The sequence below is a fragment of the Mesocricetus auratus genome, unplaced genomic scaffold (assembly GCF_017639785.1).
Source record: "Mesocricetus auratus isolate SY011 unplaced genomic scaffold, BCM_Maur_2.0 Super-Scaffold_100021, whole genome shotgun sequence".
Taxonomy (NCBI): domain Eukaryota; kingdom Metazoa; phylum Chordata; class Mammalia; order Rodentia; family Cricetidae; genus Mesocricetus; species Mesocricetus auratus.
In genome coordinates this window covers 26,700,790-26,726,886 of record NW_024429202.1, presented here as the reverse complement: position 1 = coordinate 26,726,886, position 26,097 = coordinate 26,700,790, and the positions used below count along the sequence as shown (strand labels likewise).

General features: G+C 43.2%; 1 protein-coding gene across 18 annotated transcripts in view; it reads right to left on the bottom strand.

The window, feature by feature from the left end:
* Dst (dystonin) overlaps positions 1 to 26,097 on the bottom strand; it is a 400,220-nt gene that overhangs the window by 39,698 nt on the left and 334,425 nt on the right. For 13 of the 18 annotated variants that reach the window (XM_040729445.1, XM_040729449.1, XM_040729447.1 and 10 more), the window contains 17 exons: positions 24,996 to 25,157; positions 23,612 to 23,782; positions 21,285 to 21,451; positions 19,505 to 19,664; positions 18,987 to 19,313; positions 18,402 to 18,486; positions 17,118 to 17,359; positions 16,188 to 16,394; positions 12,693 to 12,812; positions 12,395 to 12,502; positions 10,884 to 11,102; positions 7,663 to 7,866; positions 5,704 to 5,935; positions 4,549 to 4,775; positions 3,338 to 3,460; positions 3,108 to 3,209; positions 1,110 to 1,211 (listed from right to left, as the gene is read on the bottom strand). In XM_040729445.1, coding sequence (XP_040585379.1) covers positions 1,110 to 1,211; positions 3,108 to 3,209; positions 3,338 to 3,460; positions 4,549 to 4,775; positions 5,704 to 5,935; positions 7,663 to 7,866; positions 10,884 to 11,102; positions 12,395 to 12,502; positions 12,693 to 12,812; positions 16,188 to 16,394; positions 17,118 to 17,359; positions 18,402 to 18,486; positions 18,987 to 19,313; positions 19,505 to 19,664; positions 21,285 to 21,451; positions 23,612 to 23,782; positions 24,996 to 25,157 — 2,958 coding nt within the window. The remainder of the gene's footprint in view (positions 1 to 1,109; positions 1,212 to 3,107; positions 3,210 to 3,337; positions 3,461 to 4,548; positions 4,776 to 5,703; positions 5,936 to 7,662; positions 7,867 to 10,883; positions 11,103 to 12,394; positions 12,503 to 12,692; positions 12,813 to 16,187; positions 16,395 to 17,117; positions 17,360 to 18,401; positions 18,487 to 18,986; positions 19,314 to 19,504; positions 19,665 to 21,284; positions 21,452 to 23,611; positions 23,783 to 24,995; positions 25,158 to 26,097) is intronic. The other 5 variants (XM_040729451.1, XM_040729453.1, XM_040729464.1 and 2 more) reach the window with 1 other exon arrangement.

Genomic DNA, 26,097 nt, shown 5'->3' with positions numbered 1-26,097 from the left:
ACTTCTTATAATATATTTTATATTACATTTTATATTTTATGATTTTATATTAATGTATATGAAACCCCAGAAACAATGGCTTTAAGCATTTTAGTAATTGCTGTTCTCAAAAAAGCATACATTATGCATTCCCTCATAGTTTTTATGTTTTTACAGCTGTTTTATATTCATTAATAATTACTTCTATGCCTCACTGTTGACACAAAATAAGTTATAATAATAATAATAATTATTACCACTAGCAAGAAAGGGTCTTGCTGTGTGGCTCTGGGTGGCCCTTTACCACTATTTTCCTTAGGCTTGTCTCAAACCCACAGCAATCTTCTCAACTCGGCCTCACAAGTATGGGGACTCCAGACCTGAGCCATCCCGTGTAGCTTTAGAATAGCACCCCTTTCCCTGGTCTTTCCTATATGACTGACAGGCACTTCATGGCCTCTGTTTTGGCAAACAGCATTTTATCAACAACAGAAAACATTTAGAGATCAATTACAATAGACTACTGAATAACAAGGCACATTATAAAGTTTTAGTGGCACGAGACAACCGGCCCTCCCCTCCATACACACATACCCTCCTTTAAGCTATGAGGATATCTGAAGGGATGTATATCAAATCCTAGTCATAGCTGCTTTTAAGTATATAGCTTTTGGAGTGAGTTACAAATCTTGCCTCCCCCCCCCCTTTTGCTTATTTGTAATTCTATAAAGAACAGTAATTAATTAAAATAAAATCTTCTGCTTTTTAAAATAAACACTTATCTAAACTTGCTACACGTAGCTATCATGCTTAAGGCGTTGTAGAGCCTGTGAAATAGCTGGCTGGGGGAAGGTATACGCTACCAAGTCTGACAACTGGAGCCACACGATGGAAGGAGAGAGCTGCTGACCACAAGATGTTCTCTACCCTCCTTACAGGTGTGGCACACTTGTGTGCAAACACAAACACACTCATAAGTAAATGCACGGAATAGAAATAAGTAGAACAATTCTGAAGTCAATATGTAATGCTTTAATTGCGTAAACTAAGTAAGTTTAAGTGAGAAATTTGGTGAATCAGTAACTTAACAATACAGGCAGTTCTTTACCAACAAGAAGCCCCATACATACCTTCAGCTCTTCAATCTGCTGCTTGACAGTCTCAAGATCCGTTCCAATTGGAGACATTGAGGCTAACTTATTGCCTGCGATATCAACCCAGTCAAATATTGCCTGAAAGATACATTTCCTCTGTGTTACAAAAGTAGTTCTGAAATGGCCATGCTTCTTGTGTTACAGGGAAAGGCAATAACTAGAAGAAATTATGAGAGGCGCCTACTTCATAAAACTAAATAAACTTTTATTCACCCAAATGAAAGCCTTAATATAAAACAGCTCCTCAAATACCAAGCAAATATCACCTTCAATTCTGCACCAAAAATGAACATTCCCATTTGCTTATATAAAAATATATTGAGAGAAAAAGGTCCAAATGTATCTACTTTTTCAAATAACCAAGAAGGTTCGTCCAACCTTCCTGTACTACTTGGGTTAACATTAAAACCTGCACACATGCTATCAAGATTACCATTACCATAAACTGCAACAGACGTTAGAGCCTGTTAACTTTCCATATTCTTTCCAGGTTTCTACACATTCTACAAAGGCTTAGAACACATTTTTTTCTTAAAGGTAATGAACATATAACAGAATTATTTTATATTTTAATGAAGTTGACAGAAGAAGAGAAATCTTAAAACTACCCAGTATATTTAAATGATCATTAGCCAACCCTAATTACTTAAGCAGCAACTTGGGATGAAAATGTATCTCAGCTTATAATCAAGCCTCAAACCTTATGGAGTACCTAGCACCACATTATAGCTACAGCCATTTAGTAACCTAAGTTGCCATTCATGACCAACAGGGCCTATGATGGATCTCGTGTTTCTCGATGCTGGTGAGGGGTGTGCGTCAAATCATGGTGCCTTGCCCCCAGGCTCCCAGGTGACCTCATATAGTAGCAATACTGTCTCTAGCCATGGAAGACAATGCCACTCAAAAGACTTGCCATGATAATGCAGCCTCACACAGAGACAGTGCGAGTCCAATTCACTGGCCGTTGGTTATTTAAGCAAGAAATCACTACTTTGCTTGGGGTGGGGGTGTGTTCAAGTGTACATGCATGTACAGGAGTTGTAACAGGTATTTTATGTCACAAAAAATTTCATCTATTTCCAAAGTTTAAAACCCTTTCTGCCGAGACAAAGCCTGACTGGTGATATTTATTTTTATAAACATAGGATGAAGTGGCATAATGAAAGAGGAAAAATGTTCTCATATGAGCTTTAAAAATAATATTCACTTAAGTGTTATGGAAATACTTAAGAGAGGGTTTTTCCATGCTGTAAGGAGTATGTAAGATTAAACTCCTGCCAACCTGTTAGGAAATAGGCGAGGGAGGGAGGGAGGGAATAAATATTCCTGAGCTGGCCTCAAGAGAACTTTAATACTAAGAAACAGTTTCTATCTGGCTAATGAACTGAACGAGAACCTTGAAGAGACATGGGAAACAACTACTGTAACAATAACACGCATGGAAAATAAAAAAGCACCTTGAAACACCCAATAAAATGAAAATCCATTTTAGCACACAGAGAAAACACTGGCTTCACATCAGCTCTCTAACTCTGACTTCAGTTAGACTTGGTGATATTTTTAGCCCATGTTTATGCCTTTCATCTTATTTCACTCAACTTTAGAACAGAACTCAGACTCTGTTCCATGTCACTTCGCTGCCTGGTGCTCAACAATTTTTGAAAAATACTGTGTGGCTGTGTGGGAATATTTACTTTTGCTTAAAAAAATCAGGCTACTTCTTTTCAAAGTAAATTCCACTGACATGTGTACAAATTCATGTTTACATGTACGTGTAAACCTGTAGGTCTGAAAGGTAAGAAACATCTTCTGAAAAGGTTGAGTCAAAGTAGCTGTGGCAGTTACAGGAATAGATTTGTCTGCAATTGCACACACAGTCACAAGGTTGGGCTGCTACCAAAGCGTAAATGTACATCAGTGAACAAGATTCCCATTTCCAGCTAAGGCCAGAGGACATGGCAACCACCTCACCTGCAATCCATCTTGGTACTGCACAGCAGCTTGCATGGCCTCTTCCAGTTTGTCAACCCGGTCTTTCCAAGCTTTATTTAGAGAATCCCATGCTGAATTTAACTACAAAACAAATGTTATACTCCTTTGAGTTTCAAATTTATACTTTTAACTATTTGTAACAAACAGATGCTAGTTTGTTAAGTCTTGAGAAAGGCATTCTTATGAGAGTAGAAAATAAGTCACTGTACCTCATCTATGCTCTTCTTGACAATGGGCTTATCAGGGTCCCCACATGCGGTGATAAGCTCAGAACCCAAAGAGATGACCATGTCTAACTCCTCTTGCAGTCCATCAATTTCCTCTCTTATTGCCTAGAATGCAAAACAGAGCCTCAGAACACCATGTAAAACCACACCAAAACAGAGAAAAGATGTCTCACAGAGCTGCCCATAGGGATTCCTGGGTGAGACTAGCATCATTTTGTTTTCTTTTATTTCCCAAGTTCATACAGTCAGTCATTTTCTTAACAAGAAAACAAAATATTTTAGAGAAAACACCCCAAATACAGTAAAGCACTAAAAGACGCTTTGTTCCCCACAACTAGTTTGCCTGCATGTGTTCAAAACAGATGCCAGTAAAACATGAGCACAAAGAGTTTATGCAAAGTAATGTATCTGTTGGGAAACCCAGGCTAAGCTAGCTCTGGTTATCACCCAGGTATCACCTGTCAACTGATGATATATCACAAAAGAAATGAAGTATCCTACCTCGACTTTCACTGTCGTGGTTAGACACACCACTCAGCAGTAAATATTTAATAAGCATGAACAAAGCCCTAAACCAAACACTGGAAAAGGAAATATTTGCCTAGCCTTCTCCAGGGCCCCAGAGCCCAGCCTGTAGTTCAGGTAAATACAAAATAAAATAAGTAAAACAGAGTGGGTAAGAATGTAACCAACTCCTGAAGCTTATCACAGTGGTGGCAGAAATGACATGTCGAGGCAAGGAAAAAGACTGTGTCAGGCACAATGGAGAGCATAGAGACAGAGGGACAGCAGAGTGGTGCCTGTGGGAACATGGGCCCCAGCTGGTGTACAAAGCTACACACCCTGCCTTGCAAAGGCAGGGCTCGTTACCCAGCAGACGATGGTGGCGTCTGAGGGACTTCACGCAGCAGGACAGACAGGAAGGCTGTTAGAGGCTGGTGAGGGCAGACATCCTGTACGTTAGGTTACTTGGGAGGCCCTTATCAAGCATGAGCAGTGTAGATGCAGAGAGATGATTTTAAGAATAATCTCCAGGGGAAGTCTGCATGTCCATTATATCTTGGTACTGACGGTGCATTCCACGTTCAGAACCAAATACGAATTTTAACAGCATAATTTTCAGTCACACACACAATTGGGGTGAGCTTCATCTTTTTTTTTTTTTTTTAGTTGAAATGTGTTCTGTTCCTTACCTCTGCTGCTTCCTGCTGCTGTTTTACTACTGAGGGATCGATCCCAGGATCTTCCAGGTCCCTGATGAAATCTTGAGTGTCTTTCGTGGTAACAACCAGTGACATGTGGTCACACCAGAATTTCTCTGCTAGTTCCATAACATCCAGCAGTTTGGCTTCCCTTTCTTCTACCAGCGTGTGTATGTTTTCCCAAATGGAAACCATTTGATCCAACTTATCCTGCACGGCTACACAACAAGACAACTGTCAGCGAAGATGCTGGTTATCCCCATTTAAGCAAAAACAAAACTTCAGCTCACACAGCGAGCAGTTCCTTGACTTGCTAATAAATACATAGAACAGGACCAGGTTTTCACTGACTGTAGTCTGCGAGTTATCACTGGGTCGGAACCTGCCCCACACAATGCAAAATCTATGGGTCTTCTCTGGCTGAACCAAGACTTTCCCCTACAAAAGTAGGTGTTTTAAAGCTACACGAGCTTGAGAAGACCCAAGGTTATCAAGCTTTAAGTTTATGAAGCTGGCCTTAATTCCAAAGATAGTAAGTAACTTAGGATATGTTTTCTTATGCTCTCCAAGGATGAAAGGGCTTGTTTTCAAGCCCTTCAAAGTTTTAGGAATAGGACAAGGATTTGTAATCCTGACTTGCTTTTGGAATGCTCTAATTTCCACAATAGACAAAGCCCTCTAATATGAGTGGCTATGGTTACCATTCTGATGGCTATGGGATGGAGTAGGTATGCTAGATAAGACACTCATTCCAACTGTATCCCCAGCTTTGGTTTATCATCAGTAATTTTAGTCTGATAGCCTCAGACATTTTCTTGTCAACCAACTGATTTCACAACCCGAGGAAGACACATCGCCGTGCAAGATTTTCAGAGACCTGGCAGTTTTTTATGCAGCTAGGGCGGCAGAAAACTACATACAGTCGAGAGCTGTTTTAAAAGTGAAGGTGAGGCTGGGTGCGGTGGCGTACATGGGAGGTACAGGCAGATGGGTTTCTGTGAGTCTGAGGCTGGTCTGGCCTACATAGCAAGTTGCAGGCCAGCCAGTGTTACATAGAGAGGGACCCTACATCAAGAAAAATAAAATAAATCAAAGGAACAAACAAAATAAAGGAGAGCTGAGTTTGTTTTATCACTGAGTTACTACCTTTGGCAGATATGTCTTTTTCGGTGCCCTCAGACCTGGCAATCATCTCCTCTCCCCTCTGCCGCAGGGTCTCATACAGCGGCTGCAGCTTCTCCATGTCCACAGAGACACTCTTATTTTCACCAATCTGCTCCTTGATCTTTTCCACCTCAGCAGAGATGGACGGCGGCTGCCTCAGACGCTCCACGATGCGCTCCAGGCTCTCAAGGATCTGGTTGATCTTGTCGTGAAACTACAAGGAAAACAATGGGGTTATTGTAATGTTGCATGTAAAATGTCATTCACTTAAAAACTAAAGGCCCTTTGCCAACAATTCCATGCAAAAACTTACATCCAGCTGGTGTCTGAAGCCATGCCTAAGGTCATGACCTCTGTGCGCTTCTGCATGACATACTTATGAAGAGAACATGGAGTTCCCCATCAGGAGTTGAATGTATTCATTAAGAAATAGTTTATACTCTGTGGCAGCAATATGAATCTTAACCTGTTGCTTAATTTTACCACAATTCAACTTCCTTTTTCTTTTTGATAAGATGCACATTTGACTGTCAAAAGTAAGTATTCATTTAAAACAACCAGTTTGAAATCCTAAAACATTATACAAGTGTATGCAAAATTCATAGGTGGTTTTGATTAGATTCAAGGGATTCCTTCAGTTATATATTTCCTGAATTGAAAAAAGATGTGAAATTAAACAAAATAAAAATCTGTACAATGACTGGGCAGTAGTGGCGCACGCCTTTAATCCCAGCACTCAGGAGGCAGAGGCAGGTGGATCTCTGTGAGTTCGAGACAGTTTGGTCTACAAGAGCCAGCTCCAGGGCAGCCTCCAAAGTCACAGAGAAACCCTGTCTCAAAAAAAATGTACAATGTTGTATCCAAAGTTTGTTTTTAATTCATGGTCAGACATATAATTAGATACAGGAAATAATTTTCATGTTATATTTATAAAAGTGTCATACGTAATTACAAAATGTCATAAACCATGTTTTATTCTTAAATTCTATATTGGCTTCAAAGTTGAGTGAAGCAACACTGTCCTAGCTAGTTTTAATGGTCAGCTGACAGAACTAGAGCCATCTGAGAAGGGAGTCCCAGCTGAGGGACTCCGGGATCAGGCTGGCCTGTGGGCATGTCTATGGAGGATTGTCTTCATTGGTGATTGATGAAGCGATGAAGCCAGGTTATTGTGAGTGGAACCACTCCTGAGCAGATGGTGCAGGGCTCAGAGAGGAGCATGGGCCTCTGGCGAGGCTGCCAAGCAGTGCTCCTTCATGGTTTCTGTGTCAACTGCTGCTGAGCTCCTGCCCTGACATCCCACAATGAGGGATGTGGCCTGGATGAAACAGACCCACTCCTCTCCCACAATGCTTCTTATTAGAGCATTTTCCTGCAACGACAGAAGGGAGACTACAACACATACCTGATTACAGAGAATGCTGCCCCGATGCCAGGATCCAATGATAAAAATCAAAACTTTGAAAATGGAAAACCTACAGGTATTCAAAAGTCAATTTTTCTCTTAAGATGGTATTTACAAAGAGGCTGTTTCCTAGTTAATTTTCTTTTTTTTTTTTAAATTTGGCTTATTGTTCAGGATTTCCTCTAAATGCCTTCTTAGGGGTATTTTATTACTAATGACCATAATAGTCTCTTTTCTCTCCTCAATGTCAAATACTGTGACCCACTTATGGTGGACACTGAAGCAAGCATCTGGCCATTGCTGCAAGTGAATTTCCTACTAGATGGAGTTTATTTTATTATTGTGCCCCGAAACAGGCAAGGAAATCTAAGAGTTGGCTACAAGCAAATACCACCCCTGCGAGAAAAGGAACCATACTCAGAGACAATATAGTCAATACATTATTGAAGATGACACTTAATCAGAGGGATAAGGAAAATGCTTTGTACGATTGGCCGTCAGGAAGATATTATTCTTTCTCTACTGTAAAACATTACCTGAGTTGACTGAGAAATGGCTTCATCGAGTACCACAGCTCTCTTTTTGACATCTTCTTTGATTTGGCTGTAAAGGGTGTCGGCTGCCACATACTTTTCTTGGATATAAACGCCTTCCTTTGGGCTCAATTCCAGTAACTGTGGCCCGGTCTTGTTCATCTTATCTATGTGAGGCTTATGCTCCGCTATCAGTTCTCGCAGTTGCTATAATAAACCAAACAGCCTCTCAGCCTCTCAGAGTCACACCTCCACATTACAGCTGATCCCATTTCCAACGCACCCAGCTGACAAGCAATGTGAAACAATAGCCCTCCCCGCTGCGAGACACTTATCCATGTCTCTGCAAGGAGAAGCCCCAACACACGATCGGACAACCGTCCCGTCATGCTCCTTCCAGGACACAGACGAAACGGCACTAAAGGAAGCAGTCAGTGTGAATGTCATAGCAAGAGCATCATGCCATCTGCAGAAAAGGAGTGTGAACTCTTTGACCGAGCAGTGGCTTTCGGGTGCTTTTCCTGCACATTCACAATATCTACAGAAATGATTGGGGAGGGGACATCAAGAATCTCTGGGGGAAGAAAGACACAATACCAGGATTTTAAAAACCTCATGACAGAGAGGTGTGAGAGTGACCCGAGCCCACAGGCACTCCATTCACACAAGTGTGAACCAGTATCAGATGGATACTCATATATATTACATTATAGTGTAGTATTAGAACCTAGTCTCTATATACGTGACATAAAGGCATTAAATATATCAGTTCACTTGTATTAGTCATTTTATCACATTTATTTGTGTGGGTGCATGTAGCCTACAGGTAAGGCATTGAGATACCATGTGGGTCCTGAGAACTTAAGCTAGATCTCTCTAAGAGCAGCAAGTGCTCCTAACTGCCAAGCCATCTCTCCAGCCACCTATTTATTACTGAAAACTGTTAAAAGTTTCAAAGGTAATAGATTTATCAAACATACAACTGATGGGAGAGTCCTGTGTATATGTCAATAAAGCATTGTTGGCCAATAGGGAAGCAAGATAGGTGAGACTAGGAGTCAAGGAGGATTCTGGGAAAGAGAGGCAGAGTCAGTCATGATGTAGCTGCCAAAGGAGTAAGAGATCTGGACCCTTTTCTCTGGTAAGAGAAATACTTAGATTAGCAATTATGGGTTAAGTACTTAAGCCAGAGACAGCCAGTAAGAAACCAAGCAAATGGCCAACAACTTCATAATTAATATAGCCTTCTGTGTGTTTATTTGGGACTAATGCGGCTCTGGAACCAGGCTCGCGGGAAGACAACACTCTACAAACAACTGTATGTCGAACATTATTATAAGGTGTATCTAAAGCAGATATGTATCATAAGAGGTGTTGCTTAATTTTGTCCTCTGATTGAGACACACGATATTCACACTGGTGAGTGGAGTTGGAATTCAAGTGGAGTCACTCCTGTTACTCGGCTGAGGTGCTGGGAGCCAGGACTTCATGGGGCCACTCCAGAACCATTCCCACGGGGGCCTTTTCCTTTAAGAGACTCTTAGGCCAGCCTCTAAGTACAGAGGGTTTCCACTTGCCCCTCATCAGCATGCCCCTGTCCTTACCAGGTCTATCTCTAATCGGTTTGCACTCCAGCCTCTAGCAGGCACTTCTGAGAGGGCTCACACCCAGGAAAGGCAGTCTAGGGATAATTTACAGGTGTTTTTGCTGCTTTAAAGTTGTCTGAAGGGCTCCTGAAAATACTTCTACACACGCACTCCTTTGCCTCACATGTGACCAAACGATTCTTGAGGTCATCATGTTGGAGAAATTTCACACGACTTAAAGGCCCATGACACTCGATAACATAGACTCTGGAGGCTGTTTTCATTTCTAGATATGACTTTGCCCCAGTGCTTTTAGAGGGCTGCAGAAAACTGTTTGGTGTGGACAGTTTGGAGACATAGAAGGCTATAGCAGGCTTTTGTTTGGCAAGTTCAGAGATTATGCAAAAAAGAAAATCAATTTTATTTTTAAGATTTTAGCTCACGAGTTGTCTCTTAACACCAGGTGTTATTCTAAAAGCAGTTATTTGAATCACCTGTGATAGAGATGTTCATGATCCATTTTACACTGACGCATTCAATGCACAGCTAGCAAGATTTCTGACACAACAAACCTTGGTATTGAAATTAAATTCAGTTCGATACCATTCTTAAGTCTTTTGCTAGTTGAACGATTTAGATAAGACTCTGTAAAAGTTTAGTTTGGCCTTAAAATGTTTTTATAAGCTCTCATCTGAATAAGTGCGGCAGCTAGAGACAGCCTTCCACTCCAGTGAGCTAAAGTAAACAAACAAGATCATCACACAGGAGCAGGGAACATGACTCTGTGGGCGGGAACATTTGCTGCTATTGGAGAGGACCTGGTTTTGATTCTCAGCACCCACATGGCAGCTCACAACTGTCTAGAGCTCCAGTCCCAGAGTATACAATACCCTCTTCTGGCCTCTGAGCACTGTACACATGTGGTGCAGGCATATGTGCAGGCAAAAGACTCAGACACAGAATGAAAATAAATCTTTAAAAGCACTAAGTTTATCCTATCTTCTGAACGACACTGTAACATTTCCTGGGTTGATTCTCTCCCGTTCCTGACTGGTCTTGTGAACAGATCAAGGAGAACAACTGCCTTCTTCAGCCCACAAATATTAAGGGCTCAAGATCTTCTTCAATCAAACTCTCTCAATCAAACTCTTGTTAAGTTTCAAGGGACATTAACAGTTCAGTGTCTGCTAGAGGGATGTTTTCATAATGCCAGAGTCCAATTTCCATTTCATATAACTGGGTTGCCTCTTCAATGTTCTACCAAACATGGAGTCACATGGAGATGTTTCCTAGCCACCAAGTTAAACCGATACTTCAGCCTGCTTTCTGGGCATAGCTTTTGTGACATTGCTGCTTTGACAGATGGATGCTACTACATTTTCTCCAAACTCAATGGCTGTGTGTGTATGATGGTTCTTCCACACACCTCTACTCTACTCTTTAATATTTTAGAGTGCTCTGGCCACTATATATATATATATATGTATATATATATATATATATAGCACAGAACGTATTCGACGTATGTACATGGAACGAGATTCAATATACGTAACTGAAAGCACCTCAGAAGCTCAGGCCGCTAATATTTTAAGACGGTATTCTTTTTCCTACCCAGACTCGTTCTCTAGCTCTTACCCGGTGCTCTTCCTGCTGTCGTCTCAGAGTTTCATATTCCAGGGCTGGGGCAGGCAGCTGGGAGATGATTCTCTGTGTCTCTGTCAGCCACGGCCAAAGTTCCTCATACGTCTCCCAGAACTGGCTAACCAGGGACTGTGCCCGCTCCAGCTGCAGGTGCCGCTCTGAGTTAATTTGGCAGATGGCATCATAGTTCTTCAGTACCTTGTCCAGTTTTTTCTAGAAAAAATGAGATGAGGAAGTGTGTCTGTCAGGCTGGAGGTTGTAGTTCAGGATGCTTTAACCAGCTCTGTACACGTGGCACACAGTGGGGACACAACAAATGTATGCGAGGTAAACATAAAAGAAACCCACTCGGATTAACTGTTTCTGTGCACCCATTCATGTTAAATTAGAGAGGGCACTCAAATTTTTATGCCAAAGTGTCTGAATTCTGTAGACATAATGAACAGAATTCTCCAGTACTTATATACTGTTCTCAGGGGTGGAAAGCAAGTTTCACACAAATCTCCCAGCATTAACACTATTATCTGGAAGAAAAGGAAGATTATCTTTTACAAAGGAAATCCTAAGAACTAAAGTCAATTAAAAATAAAATCAAGTACATGCATGGGAATTAAGGCAGGCCATTGTGCTACAGGCTAGTGTTGTGAGGTGTGGTGATTTGAGGATGCAATGTAAACTCACTAAAAGCAAGGGCAGAAGAAAGGATAATCACCCAATAGCTACAAGTCAGAACAGAAATTATTTCATGATGATCTCTATTTTTTTATTTCTGAATCCTTGAAAAATAATACTTATAGACTAATAAACTGCCCTTGTAAACAAAAGGAAAACAAGAAAATATCATCGTACTGTACAATCTGTAATTTTATCTGTGCTCTACCTGAAAAATGTGTACTTTATCTAAAATGTAATTTAGGGGATGGATGTTTGCTTATCTTTACTTGGGGTCATATACTTATCTGGAAGTATTAACATTAAGTCATTTCTTTAAGTTACTCAGATGTCCATTAAAGTTGAGCTAACCACTTTTACCTGTAGATTTTTTTTAATCAATCTGCACAATTATTGAAACTACATATACCTATTTGCTTCCTTAGCGGTTAGCTCACTGTTCCCCTATTGGCTTAGAGTAACTCTATACAGGATGAAGATCTATGTATTTTGGATTTTGTTTTGGCTTAAAAGTTGCAAATGTCCCAGAAGTGTATGGCCCATAGCTGAACATATCTCATAAGGATTGCAAACAGTAACAAAGCTAACACTGATTGGATTGACTGAAGGCTCAAACGAATGTTAATCAAGGAAACTTGAGTAGCTCAGGTGCATTACCATGCACTGTCCTCTGGTTTCCATGGTTATTCCGTAACCTTAAAAGATGCCCCATTTATATTTAGTGATTCTGTTACTTAAACAGCAATTGCAGATATAGAGAAAGTGCCCTTCTGGAACTCAGTGCTCAGCCATTCACTTGAGGTTCACTGCTCAGCACACAGACAAGGCAATACCTTCATTGACTGCTTTTCCTCTTCGCTGGACGTGGTCATGATTTTATGCTCGGATTTAACAAGTTCGTCAATAATATCCTTGTGTCTCAAAATATCCATGGTGAATGCCTGCGATTTACCAAACAAAGACAAAGTACAAACCAAGTGTGTGATTCAGTGGAGGCAACTAAGCAAAGCAGTTGAAAATAGCGAGTTACCCTGACAGGGTCTTGGAAAGTAAAACCACGTGAATGGATTTTCTAGACTTGGAGCCTGGCGACACATAACTTAGACGGCAACTGAAAATGTATTTCTTCACCTTTTGAACCTGCAGCTGCGCAGAGGTCTGGTCTTGCTCAAGCCGGATGTCACCCAGAGACATTAACTTCTTCTCTGTTTCAGCGATCCAGGATAACTCAGCATCTGCCGCTTGTTCAAACTAAACAAAAGATAATAATTAGGTCAGCAAGTTCCTGTGGCTGGTGCCAGAAAAATTACCTATTTACATTGCTTTTAAATACCCCCTTTCCTAATTGGAGGTTCTCAGTTTCTCTTTTCACAGCATGCTAAAATAAATCACGAGTGGCTGAATGATAGGGAGAGAAGAACCCCGCCCACAAGCCCTTACACTCTGCTGTATGGTAACAGGCAAGGCAAGGATGCAAGTCTGGCTGGCTCCGTGACCTTCTGTTGAGGTGTCTCAGCATCCAAACATAAGTGCTTTAAAAGCTGACAGTTAGAAACCATATTAAGCAACTTTATCCTGTGACTTCAATTCTCAGATGGGCAGGCAGCACTGTGCCACCAAGGTACCTGGCTCCCGATAAAAGACCAAAATATCCTCATTTCTTTATTGTATGTGTTTACACATAAATGTGTGTGCAAATAGGTCTATTTGTGTATGAGAACACACTCAAACAACTCATGCATGACTTGTAAACATCTTATTTAATACTGGACATCAAACATGTACAAGATCATTCTTAAATATTTTAGTTTATTTTCCTCATCATAGCATTAATTCATAGGCATGACAGAAACATATTCAAAGCAGAGAAAAATAAACAGAAGAAAATTAATATCCAGAGTTAATACTGTTGGTAATTTAGTGACATCCCACCCAAGAAACTGGGAAGGTCAGACTTGTAAAATACGGTATGAACACTTGCATACCCTACTTTTTTCCTTTATTATGAATATTCCCCATACTTCGCTTTTGTTATGTTGTCAAAGAGCACAACGATTTTCAGTGTCTTGCATCAGATAAACTCTCAATGCCATTCTGAACCAAGCAGGGATCAAAAGGTGGGTGAGTGATACTATTACCACCAAAGATAGATAGTAACTATGAGCGCTTTGGCTGAAGAATTAATGGGAAATGGAGACTGCAACTTGTCAAATCTAGTATTGCCTGAATGTTCCACTTTCCAAGAGAAGCTGGAAATCGAAATAGGAGTAGAAGAGGATAACTGTATAAGAAAAGAGAAGGGAGGCTAGAAAATAAGGCAGAAGACAATTGTACTTTAGATTCTACATTAACACAATGTAAACACATAGGGAAATGGAACAGACCAAGTTTCCTCATTCCAAGATAAGGAAAACTAAATCCCCTGGCATGGCACACAGAATGCTCCTGCAACATGAAGAGGAAGGCGGAGTGCCTTGGACCTGAGGTCCTGAGGATCAACACCCCAAGGGTGCTATTTCTTTGCACCTCTCCTATCCAAGATTAAGTACAGGACAAACAAGGAACCCATACACACCAATGGATGCAGATGTAGCCCAGGAGAGTCTTGTTCTCTCTAGCCAAAGGACACAGGAAAGGGCAGGACAACCCAGAGAGGCAGGAAAGTGACAAGCTTCACTCTAAGCCAATCAAGTGCCACAGAATGAATGGCAGCCCCACTCATGCCAAGAGAAGGTACCTAAGGAGCTCAGGACTTCACCCTTGAGTCTGCGACAATGTTCCTCAAGTCCCTTTCAGGATGATGGTAAGCAGGAGCCAAAGTTTTATTCCCATTGACTCAAAACTAAGTCCCTTCCTCCAGTGTAAAGGGAGGGAAGTGTGGAGTCTGGATTCACCCTGTCAGGTAGCAGCGAGGCACTTGAGCTTTGCTCCACTCTAGAGGCATCATAACAGACCTAACAGAGTCGGAGTTCTCCTCATCACTCAGTGTTAGACCGCCATGGCCTCCCTCACTGTGCAGAGAGCACTATGCAGCCCCACCCCATAAGAATGAGACAAAGGCCCTTGAGCCCATGGCAACCTGGGCCTTTACCTTCCCTGGTAGCACTCCCAGATGCTTTTGCCACATTGAAAATGGATATAGGCAGATGAAATAAAAGTTTAAGTCCATATAAAACTAGGAAGATTTATCTGCCTCTGCTTCTGGAGTGCTGGGATTAAAGGTCTATGCTACCATGCCTGACCAATACTGTTTTCTTTAAGGATGGATATTTTAAATTTTAGGTTTAAGAACAATGACATTTTAAGAAATCTTTGGGAAACACTGGCAAACATTTTTGACTGTCTCTGATCTGTAGCTAGTGACTGAGCAAGCTTCAATGCATGCTAACCAATATGAACCTGTAATTCAGACCGTATCTGCTTCATATCAGTCAGCTAACTGAACAACACAGTCAACTGCTCAAGAAAAGTGTGCTCCCAAAGGACAAAATATTTACCTTGTTACTCAGAAAAAGCTTTGGTGCCAGTCCTGAGATGTTCAAATAAATTTTAATGAAAAAGTCAGTATTTTAAAACAGCTGAATAAACTTCACAAATAAATATTCCCACTTTGCTACAACAATGAGGCGTAAAAATTCCTGCAGACTGTAAAACAGGCAGCAAACACATTCCTCTGGCATGAGTACCCCTCACAGAAGTTTCCTAGGCAGGGGCTTGATACAGTGACCTTCTTTCTGTCAGCCTTTGGGCAGAGTGCAAAGCTTTAGAACCTACAAACTAGTTCCACAATGCTAGACAGCCAGCTTCAGAGACTCTCTCCCGTAGTCTGTTTCTGCTGCTTGATTTTGCCTGGTATGATTAAAGAGGTTAGTCATACATCTCCTGGTATGATTAAAGAGGTTAGTCACACATCTCCTACTTGAGGTACCCTACAAAACCATATGCCCTCTTACAAAGTTTTCAGTCCAAACCTGATGACTTAATGTGCATAGTCACAAGGATTTCAATAGAGGTTACACTATGCACAATAAACTTTCATTCCTGCTTTACTGCCCACCACTTTCCACAGGGCTGTGGCTAACAGCAGAATTCTCTAAAACTTTGGAGTAGAAACTGTGTGGAGCCACAGACAGGTCAGAAACTATCATTTTTTCCCCTTTTAGTCATCTTTGGAAAAAGCTCTATGTCAAGAAGAAAACTCTTTGCTTTCAAAAACAAAGACTTTTTCATTGCTATAGCAGCATTCCGGGCAACAGTTAATACTAACCTATACACTAATTCCAACTATTTACTCACAGATACATCAGGGTTAGTCGAGGCATAATACTAGTATGAGCAATACGCAAATGTGTAGCTACAAAGCATTCTGTTTGGAAAGCAGTGCTCTCCTGTGTGTGGCAGGGTGCTGTCTGTGATGTAGTGGGGGCAGATGGTTGGGAGCCATCTGCAGATTAGCAGTGCCCTAGTGCTCAGATGTAGCCCAGTCAAATTCTATTAAGATCCTTGAGTTCATTTCTGAAGCGCAGCAGTCAGAATGGAAATACAGCAGCAGAAATGTCTGTTCGGGTGAAGACCCTGGGCAGTAGGAGAATGTCTGTTGCCAAGACAACAAGATACTCGTCCTACCTGCTGAGACCGCAGAATGGCGGCATCGATCTCTTCCACCTTCTGAGTGATGGTGTCGCTCACCAACCGGTAGCGCTCGTTGTCCTCGGCTACCATTTTCTCCAGTCCTTCTCGTGCCCTCCAGGGCACTAGTTCCAACAAAGCGCTGCTCACTTCGTTAACAGAGTCCAGTAGGGCTTTGCTGCTCTTAACTTCCTTTTTCAGTTCCTTGAAAACATACACGCACGGAGGTATAAACATTTGGGCAGGCCCTCCCCCACCTGTTCTTGAAGGTCCTTTGCTGGCTGACAAAGAGACACTTGGCCTGGCTAGTTCCATCAGGGCTATATAAACCTCCATTACTTATAGCTATTTTGTAAAACTTAAAGTGTTTCCAGCCAAGTTTAGAGAACAGTTCATTCGTCAGCATGGCAAGATTGTATCTTTGGAATGGAAAATAAATATTTACAACTTGGAAACACAAACCCAAACAAGTTACTATGTAAGTGATCAGGAAAACAAAAATAAAACAAGAAAGCTGTTGCACTCACAGAGGACTAGGGCCTGTGGGGAGGACGGCAGGACGTGCTGCTGCTCTACCACCCTCCCCGGCTCCCTTCCACCCCTGTGGGATCTGCAAAGAATGCTCCGAAAGAGGGTATTTTTGTGATGTTGCCAAGAAAACCCACCCATAGGATAGAAATATTTCTCCAACCAAATTACAAATCTCTGGAACAATGTTCATCGTCTTTTTCTGTTTTTCCTTCTTCATTTATTCTATCTTGGGCAGGAAACTATATCCCCAGTCACATGATTCTTAAAGTGAACTACAGTCAGTCACCTTACTGCCCGTTCCCCCCAGGCCCCACCCCCCAGGACAACTATATCTGGAATCCTCACAGAACCACCCCTCCTGGTTAACAAAAGCCTTGGAGATGCGCGGTTGCATACTTTCTGTCTCTGGTGGACTTGGCTTGAGGCTTCTCCTTTCAGGGACTGAGTCTCGTAGGAGAGCAACTCCACCTCCACCCTGTCCAGCCAGCCGCACAGCTCCTTGTGCGTGGACTGCAGCCGGCTGGCGAGCTGCAGAGCTTGCTCCAGCGTCTTTGCTACGTCGCCACTCAGTTTGGTGATGTCTTTGTACCTTGCTTTAATGGCTTCCAACTTATCTTGAATTATTAAAACTTCGTCACCTAAAATTTTAAAAGACGTTGTTTCTTACAGAAGGATAAAAAGTGAGGGCAAGAGAGCTTCTTTGGGCACTACTCGTATGATGTGCTTTGTGGGAAAGAGGAGACATTTTTCTGAAGATGCCCTTACTTCTTTCTTCCCTAGGATTGGTAGCCATGATATTATCACTGAAGATAGAAATGGAAATGGAGAGGGCTACAGAAACTTCGATTATTTACAATGTTTCATTTACCTGTCATCAGAGAGGGCAGGCTAGACCCGACCGTATTCAGGTCACTGCATCATGGCTTAGAAGCCGGGTTATGTCAGGCAGGATATCTGACCTTCCTCTGCTTGCTCATCATTGCTCACTTTCACACTTCCAGGGATCTTTATCTGCCTCCACTTCCTTTGCAGACAGACATAAATTATGCCCTAAGCTTCAGACTTCTAATCAAAGTTCCAGACACTTCATCGCCTGTCTTTAGCCACAATGAATGATAACTGTGCCATGCATGCGTGCACAGGCACATTGCTGAAATAGATAAGGATTTTCCTATAGCTAGAAGAATTGCTAAAATAACTTAGTTCCTCTGAGTTGCCCAAACGCCTCTCAAGTAGGTATTAAGCCATGCGTCTGTTTTCTTAGTGGCTCAAGCTTGGAGAAATTAAATCTGTGAGCTACCCTAACAAGCGTCACTGCAATGCAATCTGCCTTAAAACAAAACAACAACACAGTCAACTGTCTAAACCCATGTATTCACCAGTCTTCCAACAGTGGAAGACTAATATAGCTACACTGCAGGCTTCTCTGACCAGCTCCTATGCCAAGCACTTTATGCTATGAGTAATACACACAGCATCTACCAAGAACACAAGTGAGATCATGAGAAAAAAGTGAGATCACACAGAAAGCCCCCTTGACTGATCTTCAAAGCATTCTGCAGGATGAGGTCTTAGAGCTGCCTCAAAAATTAGGAAATGTTTTGTCTCTCCCCGCCCTTGAGATACCCTGTCAGCACTGCAACATGCTGGCGTGGACAGCCCGGGCCAGAGACATCTCACCTGTGGTTTGTTTGAGCAGCTCTAAGCCGTTCAGCAGTGCCTGGTCTACGTTCTGTTTCCTGAGGAGGATGTCTTCTTGTAGAGCCTAAAAATGCAGGTACCATTTGTATGGAAGCAGGGGAAAACCAAATTTAAATCAGCAACAGCACTCATTAACCCCAGAGAACTTTCACTGGGCTCTATGAGCAGGCCTGCAGAAACCCCTCCCACTTTAAAATGTCCTTTTCCCGTTCCCCCTCCCCACCCACCCATGTTCCGTACCCTGTGCTCATCTACCATAATTCACAGCACTCCCCTGTTAGGACACACTGAGGACCTTGTAAAAATGCCTTTGCAGGGGTATGGAAGGCACTGATTTCTTATGGGTCCCCGAATACAACAGCAATCACACTGAATGAGCAGTGATAAAGCCAGCTAAATAGATGAACTCAATAACATGTCATTAAAAGTATCCTGTACATACAAGAGAAAGTCTAGTGTGAGTATAGTAATCATAACGGACATGAAATAATATACAACTAACAAAAATGAACAAATTAGTAACTGAAATGAACATAAAACAGGAAAAGAAATAAATGAGGATACCCGAAGTTCAGATTGCTGTTTCCAAAGCGCCTCGGTGCTGTAATCCTGGACTGACAGCTTGGTCAGCTTGCCATGCACTTCATTCAGCCAGTTCATCAGCTCAACTTCATCTTCCCCAAAAATCTTAGCATTACACAAGGCCTGCTGGAGGAGCTCAGACCTGCTGTGACTTTTCTCTTGGATCTCAAAGTACCACACTTGAGAGAAGTCTAGTTTACTCTGCACCATATCTTTATCCTCCCTGGAGCTCAAAACCTTTAAGGACTGGCCAATGCTAACAGCCTGGTGTAAATGTTTATTGTGATGGATGATGTCATCTTCTAAAGCCTAAACAAAGTTCAAGAAAGGAAAACAAAACAAAACAAAAAGGAATGGACAAATGAAAACATAAACAGAACCAAAGGATGATTTAAAAATGGATTTAGTTTTGCAATTGTGTACAAAATAACAAATGTGTGACACATAAACCATGAAATAAATGAAAAGGCTGAGCCTCACTGACACATGACACATCTTACTTTGTGCTGGGCAATCTGCTCCTCTAGTTTCGGCGCCTGGGTTCCTATGGGCTCAGAGTTTGCCAGTCTCTTTTCTATGGCCGTGAGCCACTCGTTCAGAGGTTCCAAGGTCTCGTGAAACTCCTGGGCTACCACAGAGATACCTTCCAACTGGCGGTTCCTAATCATTTGCCAAGACAAAGGGCAGTTAGGACGGGGGAGAATGTGTAAAATCACCAACGAACATTTTCAGTCATGAGCCTTCCATTCTATTCTAAACATGGCTTTAAAGAGATCCATAAAGACTAAGCTTTAAAACTCAAGATACTGAAAGGCCATGTTAAAATAGCTCTAAATAAATAAGATTAAACAAGATATCAAGTGCCTGCACATGATAAAGGATGAGAGCCACCATCCCTGAGAGTGCGCATGTCAGCTCTAACAATGTTTAAAGGCTGCAGCAATGACAACAATGACAAGAAGCACAACTGAAGACACACTGTACACGTGGCCTTGCCATGAGCACACTGGATGAGTTTCAGTAGAAGCGGCAGCCACTGAAGTTGTTTGTAACTAGATGGTTAGGAGTGGATTCTAAAACTTCAAGAATTGTGACTGCTGTTAGAAAAATACAGTGGCAACTGTATATGTCAAGAGCAATAGTTAATACTTTGAGGACTTAGATATCAAGAACAGAGATCCTCAGATTGATTTACACGGTGAAGTACTTTCAGAAACACAGGGCTGTAGAGGAACACCTAAGCACCCACTCTGTTCCTGCTGCCATTTTCCTTGTCAGCGGAGCTGCCAGGCCTCTGTTGAGATCTGGCTGCTGTCCTATCTTCCTAACATGTTGAATTTTTCAGGAATAATATGGTCTGGGAAACGAACTTCCTATGAAGTTGAGAAGAATTACAGAAGCTGGCAGCGGGGACAAACCACAATTTCTATGGCTTTCTTTCAAGACAGGGTCTCATTATATTCTTGGCTGGCCTGGGATGCTATGTAGTTCCAGGCAGCCTATAACTCACAGATACCCACATGCTTCTGCCTTCAGAGTGCTGGGATTAAAGGTGTGTGCCACCATACCTGGCACCATGTCATTATTATCACCAATTATTAACACACAATGTTAAAAAACCTTCTCCCTTCATTCTGAAGAAATAGGAATTTATGCAGTACAGTTATTTTACTGTCACTCTGGGAGACTCCCCTATTCCTAGTCAGTTTACAGTAGAGTAGCATCACTGCAGACAGGAAGTGCTGCACTGTTTGCCACTCTGTAATAAAAGAGTTGTGGCCCAGGAGAGCCACATTTTAGCTCTACTGTCCTCATGGAGGGAGAGTACAACCCACTGCTTCCTTAACTAACTCCTCCCTTGAAACGTGGCCATCACTTCCCTGTCTCCAAACTTCTATTATGTGCTTCCATCATAGCCTGCATTTTTACCTTAAAGCGTCCCACTTGTCATCATTTTTCAACGGACATGGGTCTCTACGTATTTACCTTTCTGGGGGCAGAGGTGATCTATCTAGCTCACCCTCATAACCCAACATGCATCTGTGTCTGACTCAGGGTAGGTAGAGAGTGACTGTTGAATGCACAAATGAATGCATTACCCTCAAGGGAAATGCTTTCTGAATGAGCAGGGATGTAGCTGGTGGCCACAGGACATCGGAAGAATGAGGGGACGGGCACCACGACCCCTGCACACATGAGAACGTGGACTTAGAGGCAAGCGTGGCCCAACCCACAGCCCCAAGCACACTGCCGCTGCCTCACAGGGGTGCGCTGTGGTACCTTGCTTCGGCTCTGCTAAGCAGTGCCTCCCATCTACTGTCTAAGAGGCTCAGCTGCCTCGACAGCTTCACTCTGTCTGCAGGCTCTGCCGAAGCAGCGATCTTCTCTCCTTCTCGTTTGATCACCTCCACAGTGGACTTCCGGTCCTCCAGCAGTCTCTGCAGAAGCTTCAGACAAAACATCCAACATTTTAAGAGGCAAAGAATGCTTAAATGAAGTATTCATATCTTACGTGTCTCATGCACTTTTGCTAAGAAGTACATACGTTGTATGGATGAATATACATGAAAACAGTATGAAAAGGGTTTTAAAAATAATCCATTCGGGGCCAGTGAGGTGGCTCAGCAGGTCAAGGTGGCCTGCCACTGAGCCCGAAGACCTGAGTTTGATCCCTGGGACCCACATGGTGGGAGGGAGAACCAACTCCTACAAGTTGTCCTCTGACCTCCACACGCACGCTGCGGCACACTCAGGCCACATAAATAAACAAATGTCACTAAGAGAAAGGCATTTGGTTGAATAATTAGCTACTGCAGTGCCAGGCACTGAGGTGTGGCCTCCCAATAGGCAGCTCTCACTGATAAGGGCACCATAATCTTCACATAGGATAAGCAGACTGAACCACGGGAAAAATATAACATCCTCCTTACTTTAATAAAACAGGAATGCCCTAAGCACCCAACAGTTATCAGCTCTGTCAAAATAAAAGGTTTCCGTAAATCACGAGTGTTTTCAAAACGCCTTCCAACATGAAACAATGCATTACAGGCAAGCAGGTTACGGTCAGGTCAAGCTCACAAGTCAGACCATTGCATGGGAGGCTCCCGGCTTTTCACAGGGCAGAAGCAGCATTTCAAAACCTAATCGAGGATGGAAACTTAAACAGAGCTCCCTGGCACCCCAAAAGAAGGGAGTGTGGGGTGCGCTGTGGGGGAGGGGATCTTGAGAGCTGCCAAAAAGATTAAGATTTCAGGACTTAGCTGTTGAAAGGAAATTCAATTTAAATGTAATTGAAGGCCAGACTCAGGGTCACCTTGCCCTAACTAATCAAAACAAATCATTCCTAAGCAACCTTGTGTATAAGCACTGTGCTCCAGCAAGGAGGCACAGGAGCTCAACCAGATAGGTCTCCGCTTCCTTCCTGACCCTGATCCTGAGAGATGGTTAAGGAGTAGAAATTTAAGTTACCCAGAAGTAACATGCTAGAAAAATACTCTGAGGATGAGACCACCAAGAAGGGCATTTAAGGGAATGCATGCTTCCAAAGGGAAAGGATCATACATGTTCTCCACATGGTTCAGGACACGGTGGAAACAATGTGAAGGCCGTGGTTTAGGTAGCAAGGAGAACTAAGAGGATATTTAAGAAGATACATTAATCATGAGTATGCACTTGTAGAAACAAGAGGACAATTTGTGGGAGTCAGTTCCCTATTGCCTCCATGTGAATCTTGAGGACTTCAGGTTGCCAGGGTTGGTGGCAAGCCCTCTACCCACTGAGCCATCTTGCCAGCCCAACTGGGTTACTTCTGGCAAACTGAAAGAGCAAAACCTTTGGCAATTAAGACGACAAAGACAACAAGTGGGTTTTCATGACTAAGTGTCATTCATTAACCCTAGGAGAATAATTTAAATTAGTTAATGGTAGCAGTTACATAATTAAAAACCACACTGGAAACGTCATGTTTCATGTCTGATGGAGCCCAGCACCGTACACGGCGTCTCGGGCAGCTTTCTGTCCATCAGCAGCAGGGCGTTGCCAAGCACGTGTGAACCGAGGATTCCCATTGTCAGCGTTAGGCTGAACTCGGAGAACCTGCCAGTATTTAACCTATAGAAGGGCAACTCGTACGGGTAAATCTTACATGTTACAGAGCGATGATCATTTCTGTCCAAATGCCACCTGGTCAGTGAAGGGTTTCTTGGCCATCCCATTTAAAGTCGCTCATAGCATCCCTCTACTCCAGCGCTTCCTGCCCTGACCCCTGGCTCTGGCTCTTCCAGATTCCCTCCTCACCCCTGCTTTGAAATCACTCTAAGTTACATACTGACTTTGTTTATTGGCTTTTCGAAGCCTTTATTTCCCATTAGACTTTCTGTTCAATGAGGACCTCTTGTTGTTTCCATCCAGGGTTGTATTTCCTGCAGCCAGAACAATGCCTTGACCAGAGTAGGTGGCAATCAGTAGGTGCTGGCTGAGTAACCGACAATATTGAAAGTGTCAAGAAACGGATACCCATGACATCCAGTTAGCATAAGTGAGGAAGTACACTTTGATTGTCATTTAGAGATTTAATATGAACGCAAATGAAGACATCACTAATGTACCTTTTGCTCTTGTATCTGGGCCTTCACCACTTTGAACTCAGCTGATGGAGGCTTCTGATTGGCCACGAGCTCCTCAGTGTCTGCCATCCAGCTAAGCAGGGACTCCAGGGCGTCCTGGAACCTCCCACAGTGGAGCAGGGCCTCCTGCAGCTGGGCTGCTCGCTGAGCCACCTGCAAAGTTGCAGTTGTTTCCAAGTATTTACTTGTTTCATCAGAAAGAAAGACATCTGCCCACTGCACCCCACTTCTCACAATTGCTTCCTAACTTGGCCATGTACTTTCTCTCCTCTCCTTCTCGCTGCGTGCAGGGCCAGAGTTGGACTTTGCGTGTCCTCTTCTATTAACTTCCCACCTTAATTTTTGAGACTGTGCCTCACCGAACCAACAGCTTGCCATTTAGGCGGGGTCAGTCAGGATTCCACCTGTCTCCATCTGCCAGTGCTGGGGTTACAGGGCAGTGTCACCTGCTTTTAGGCGGGTGCTGAGGTTCCAGACTCAGGCAGGCACTTGACTACCATGTCTCAGCCTTTTCTTGTCATGTGTGTGTGCCTGTGCGTCCTATGGTGCCGTCCCTTCTGTTCATAACAAGAGGCCATTCTTGGACTTTGCCAGTGCAGCCATGGCAAGCAGAGCAAAACACGGTGGCAGCCAGGTCTATGACAATGGTAATGGAGTTACTGACACTCCCTGGGGAGGTCTGGAGATCCTACTTTGGGATTCCTACTATTATTCCATCCCCCAGCTGCCAGTGACCTTGGGTATAGAAGGGAAAGGTTAGTGCCACCCACAATGGGGTGGGGCTTTGTGGTGACTTAGCTATTGCTCTAGTAAGTAGCCCATCACGTGTACCCTGTAAAAATTCAGTAAACCCATTGGCCTCAAAATGGTAGACTTGAGGGAAATCCCGCTGGGGTCTGTTGTTAGTGCCCATGTGGGTGAATGACTGTTCATGTGCGTCTCCCCAAGAGAAGTTCACACAACAGGGGGCTGCATCCCTCCAAGTCTGGAGTCACAGGAGCAAAGGAGCTGCCATGGCATGAGAGGTAAAGGAGCTACCACAGCATGAGGGGCTCCACGGCCATGAGAGGCTTGCATGCTCTTTTAACACGGGGCCATCCACCATGGCTGCTACAGTCATACCTGCTGGGTCTGGAGCCAAGTTTCTGTCAAAGTTAAGAGAATGGCACGGGAAGTCCTGTCTCAACCCATGGACTTCACTCATTCGTATTCCCTGTCTACTGCAATGGGCCGTTTAGTGTACAGCAACATGAAAAGAACCAGCATGCTTGGGCAAGCGTGGGTACTAACTGGTACAGATACGCCTACTAGTCATCAGTGTGGACAGTGAGCCCTTACGAAGGAGCTGAAAGAACCTCGAGACTACCTTCTTATTGAGAGTTTTCCACCGTGCGCTGGCATCGTCCAGGTCACGCTCCAAACCCTGAGTGCACGTGTTTGCAGCTGCGCTCTGAATGAGGCCTTGGCCTAGCCAGTTCACATCTTGCTGCTTCACCTGCAAGGGCTCAATTTCTTCCTTCTGGAACACCTGCAGGTTGGGAGAACCATATCGTGAGAATTGTATTATCTGACAACCACCAAACATACGAAGACTCTGTGCTGACTTATTACATAGTAGAAGCTAGTAAATTGTCCCTGAATGAACTGCTATTACTGAGACATCGTTTACTATTAGTGAGTATGAAACATCCTACATACATTTAATAAGATCACTTATAAAACCAAGGTAAGTGTAATGGGATTTCCTATCATCACAACTTAGCTCCCTGAAAAAAAAAATCAAGAAACGCCAAGGAGCAAATGGTAAGATAAGCCCCTTTTGAGTCAAGGGGTTCTCGTGGCGGCTCCTAAGGATTAGTTCAATATGGCTGGCTGGCAACTGAGCTTGAGAGTCAAATGACAAGCGAGGACTCGGCAAGACAGCAAAGTAGGTCACGAGGCCAAGCACAAGCCTACCCAAAGGGGCCAAAGTATAAGAGCAGCCAGTGGGAAAGGCAGAGGCATGTGGACACAGGGCACATGGGAATTCCACAACTCCCACAGCGGAAGGCACACACCCAGGGGAATGCCCACGGTGGCCTGGTAAGACCCTTATGCACTGGGTGTTTCATAGCTGCCAGTGGCAGAAGCTGTGGGCCCAGAGAGGAGGCTGGCGCTGTCCTAGGACAGAACCTGACCCTAAGAGTAAGGACAGGGTTAGAGCCTCTACTCTTGAATATCAGTTGTCCAGAGGGAAATTACACTTCATGCCTACTATGATGTAGTCCTCTCCTGAACATTGTAAGCACCTCCATTTGAAAGGGGTACTTGAATTTTAATCATAAGACATGAAAGAAAAACTCAGTTCACCAACTAACTTCAGGCACACAGAAACAAGAGCAAACTGAAAAGCCAGGACACCATGTCTCTTCCCAGGGTTGCCAATCCAAATGTAATGGCTTCCAACGGGAACAACTTGGAAGGACTCG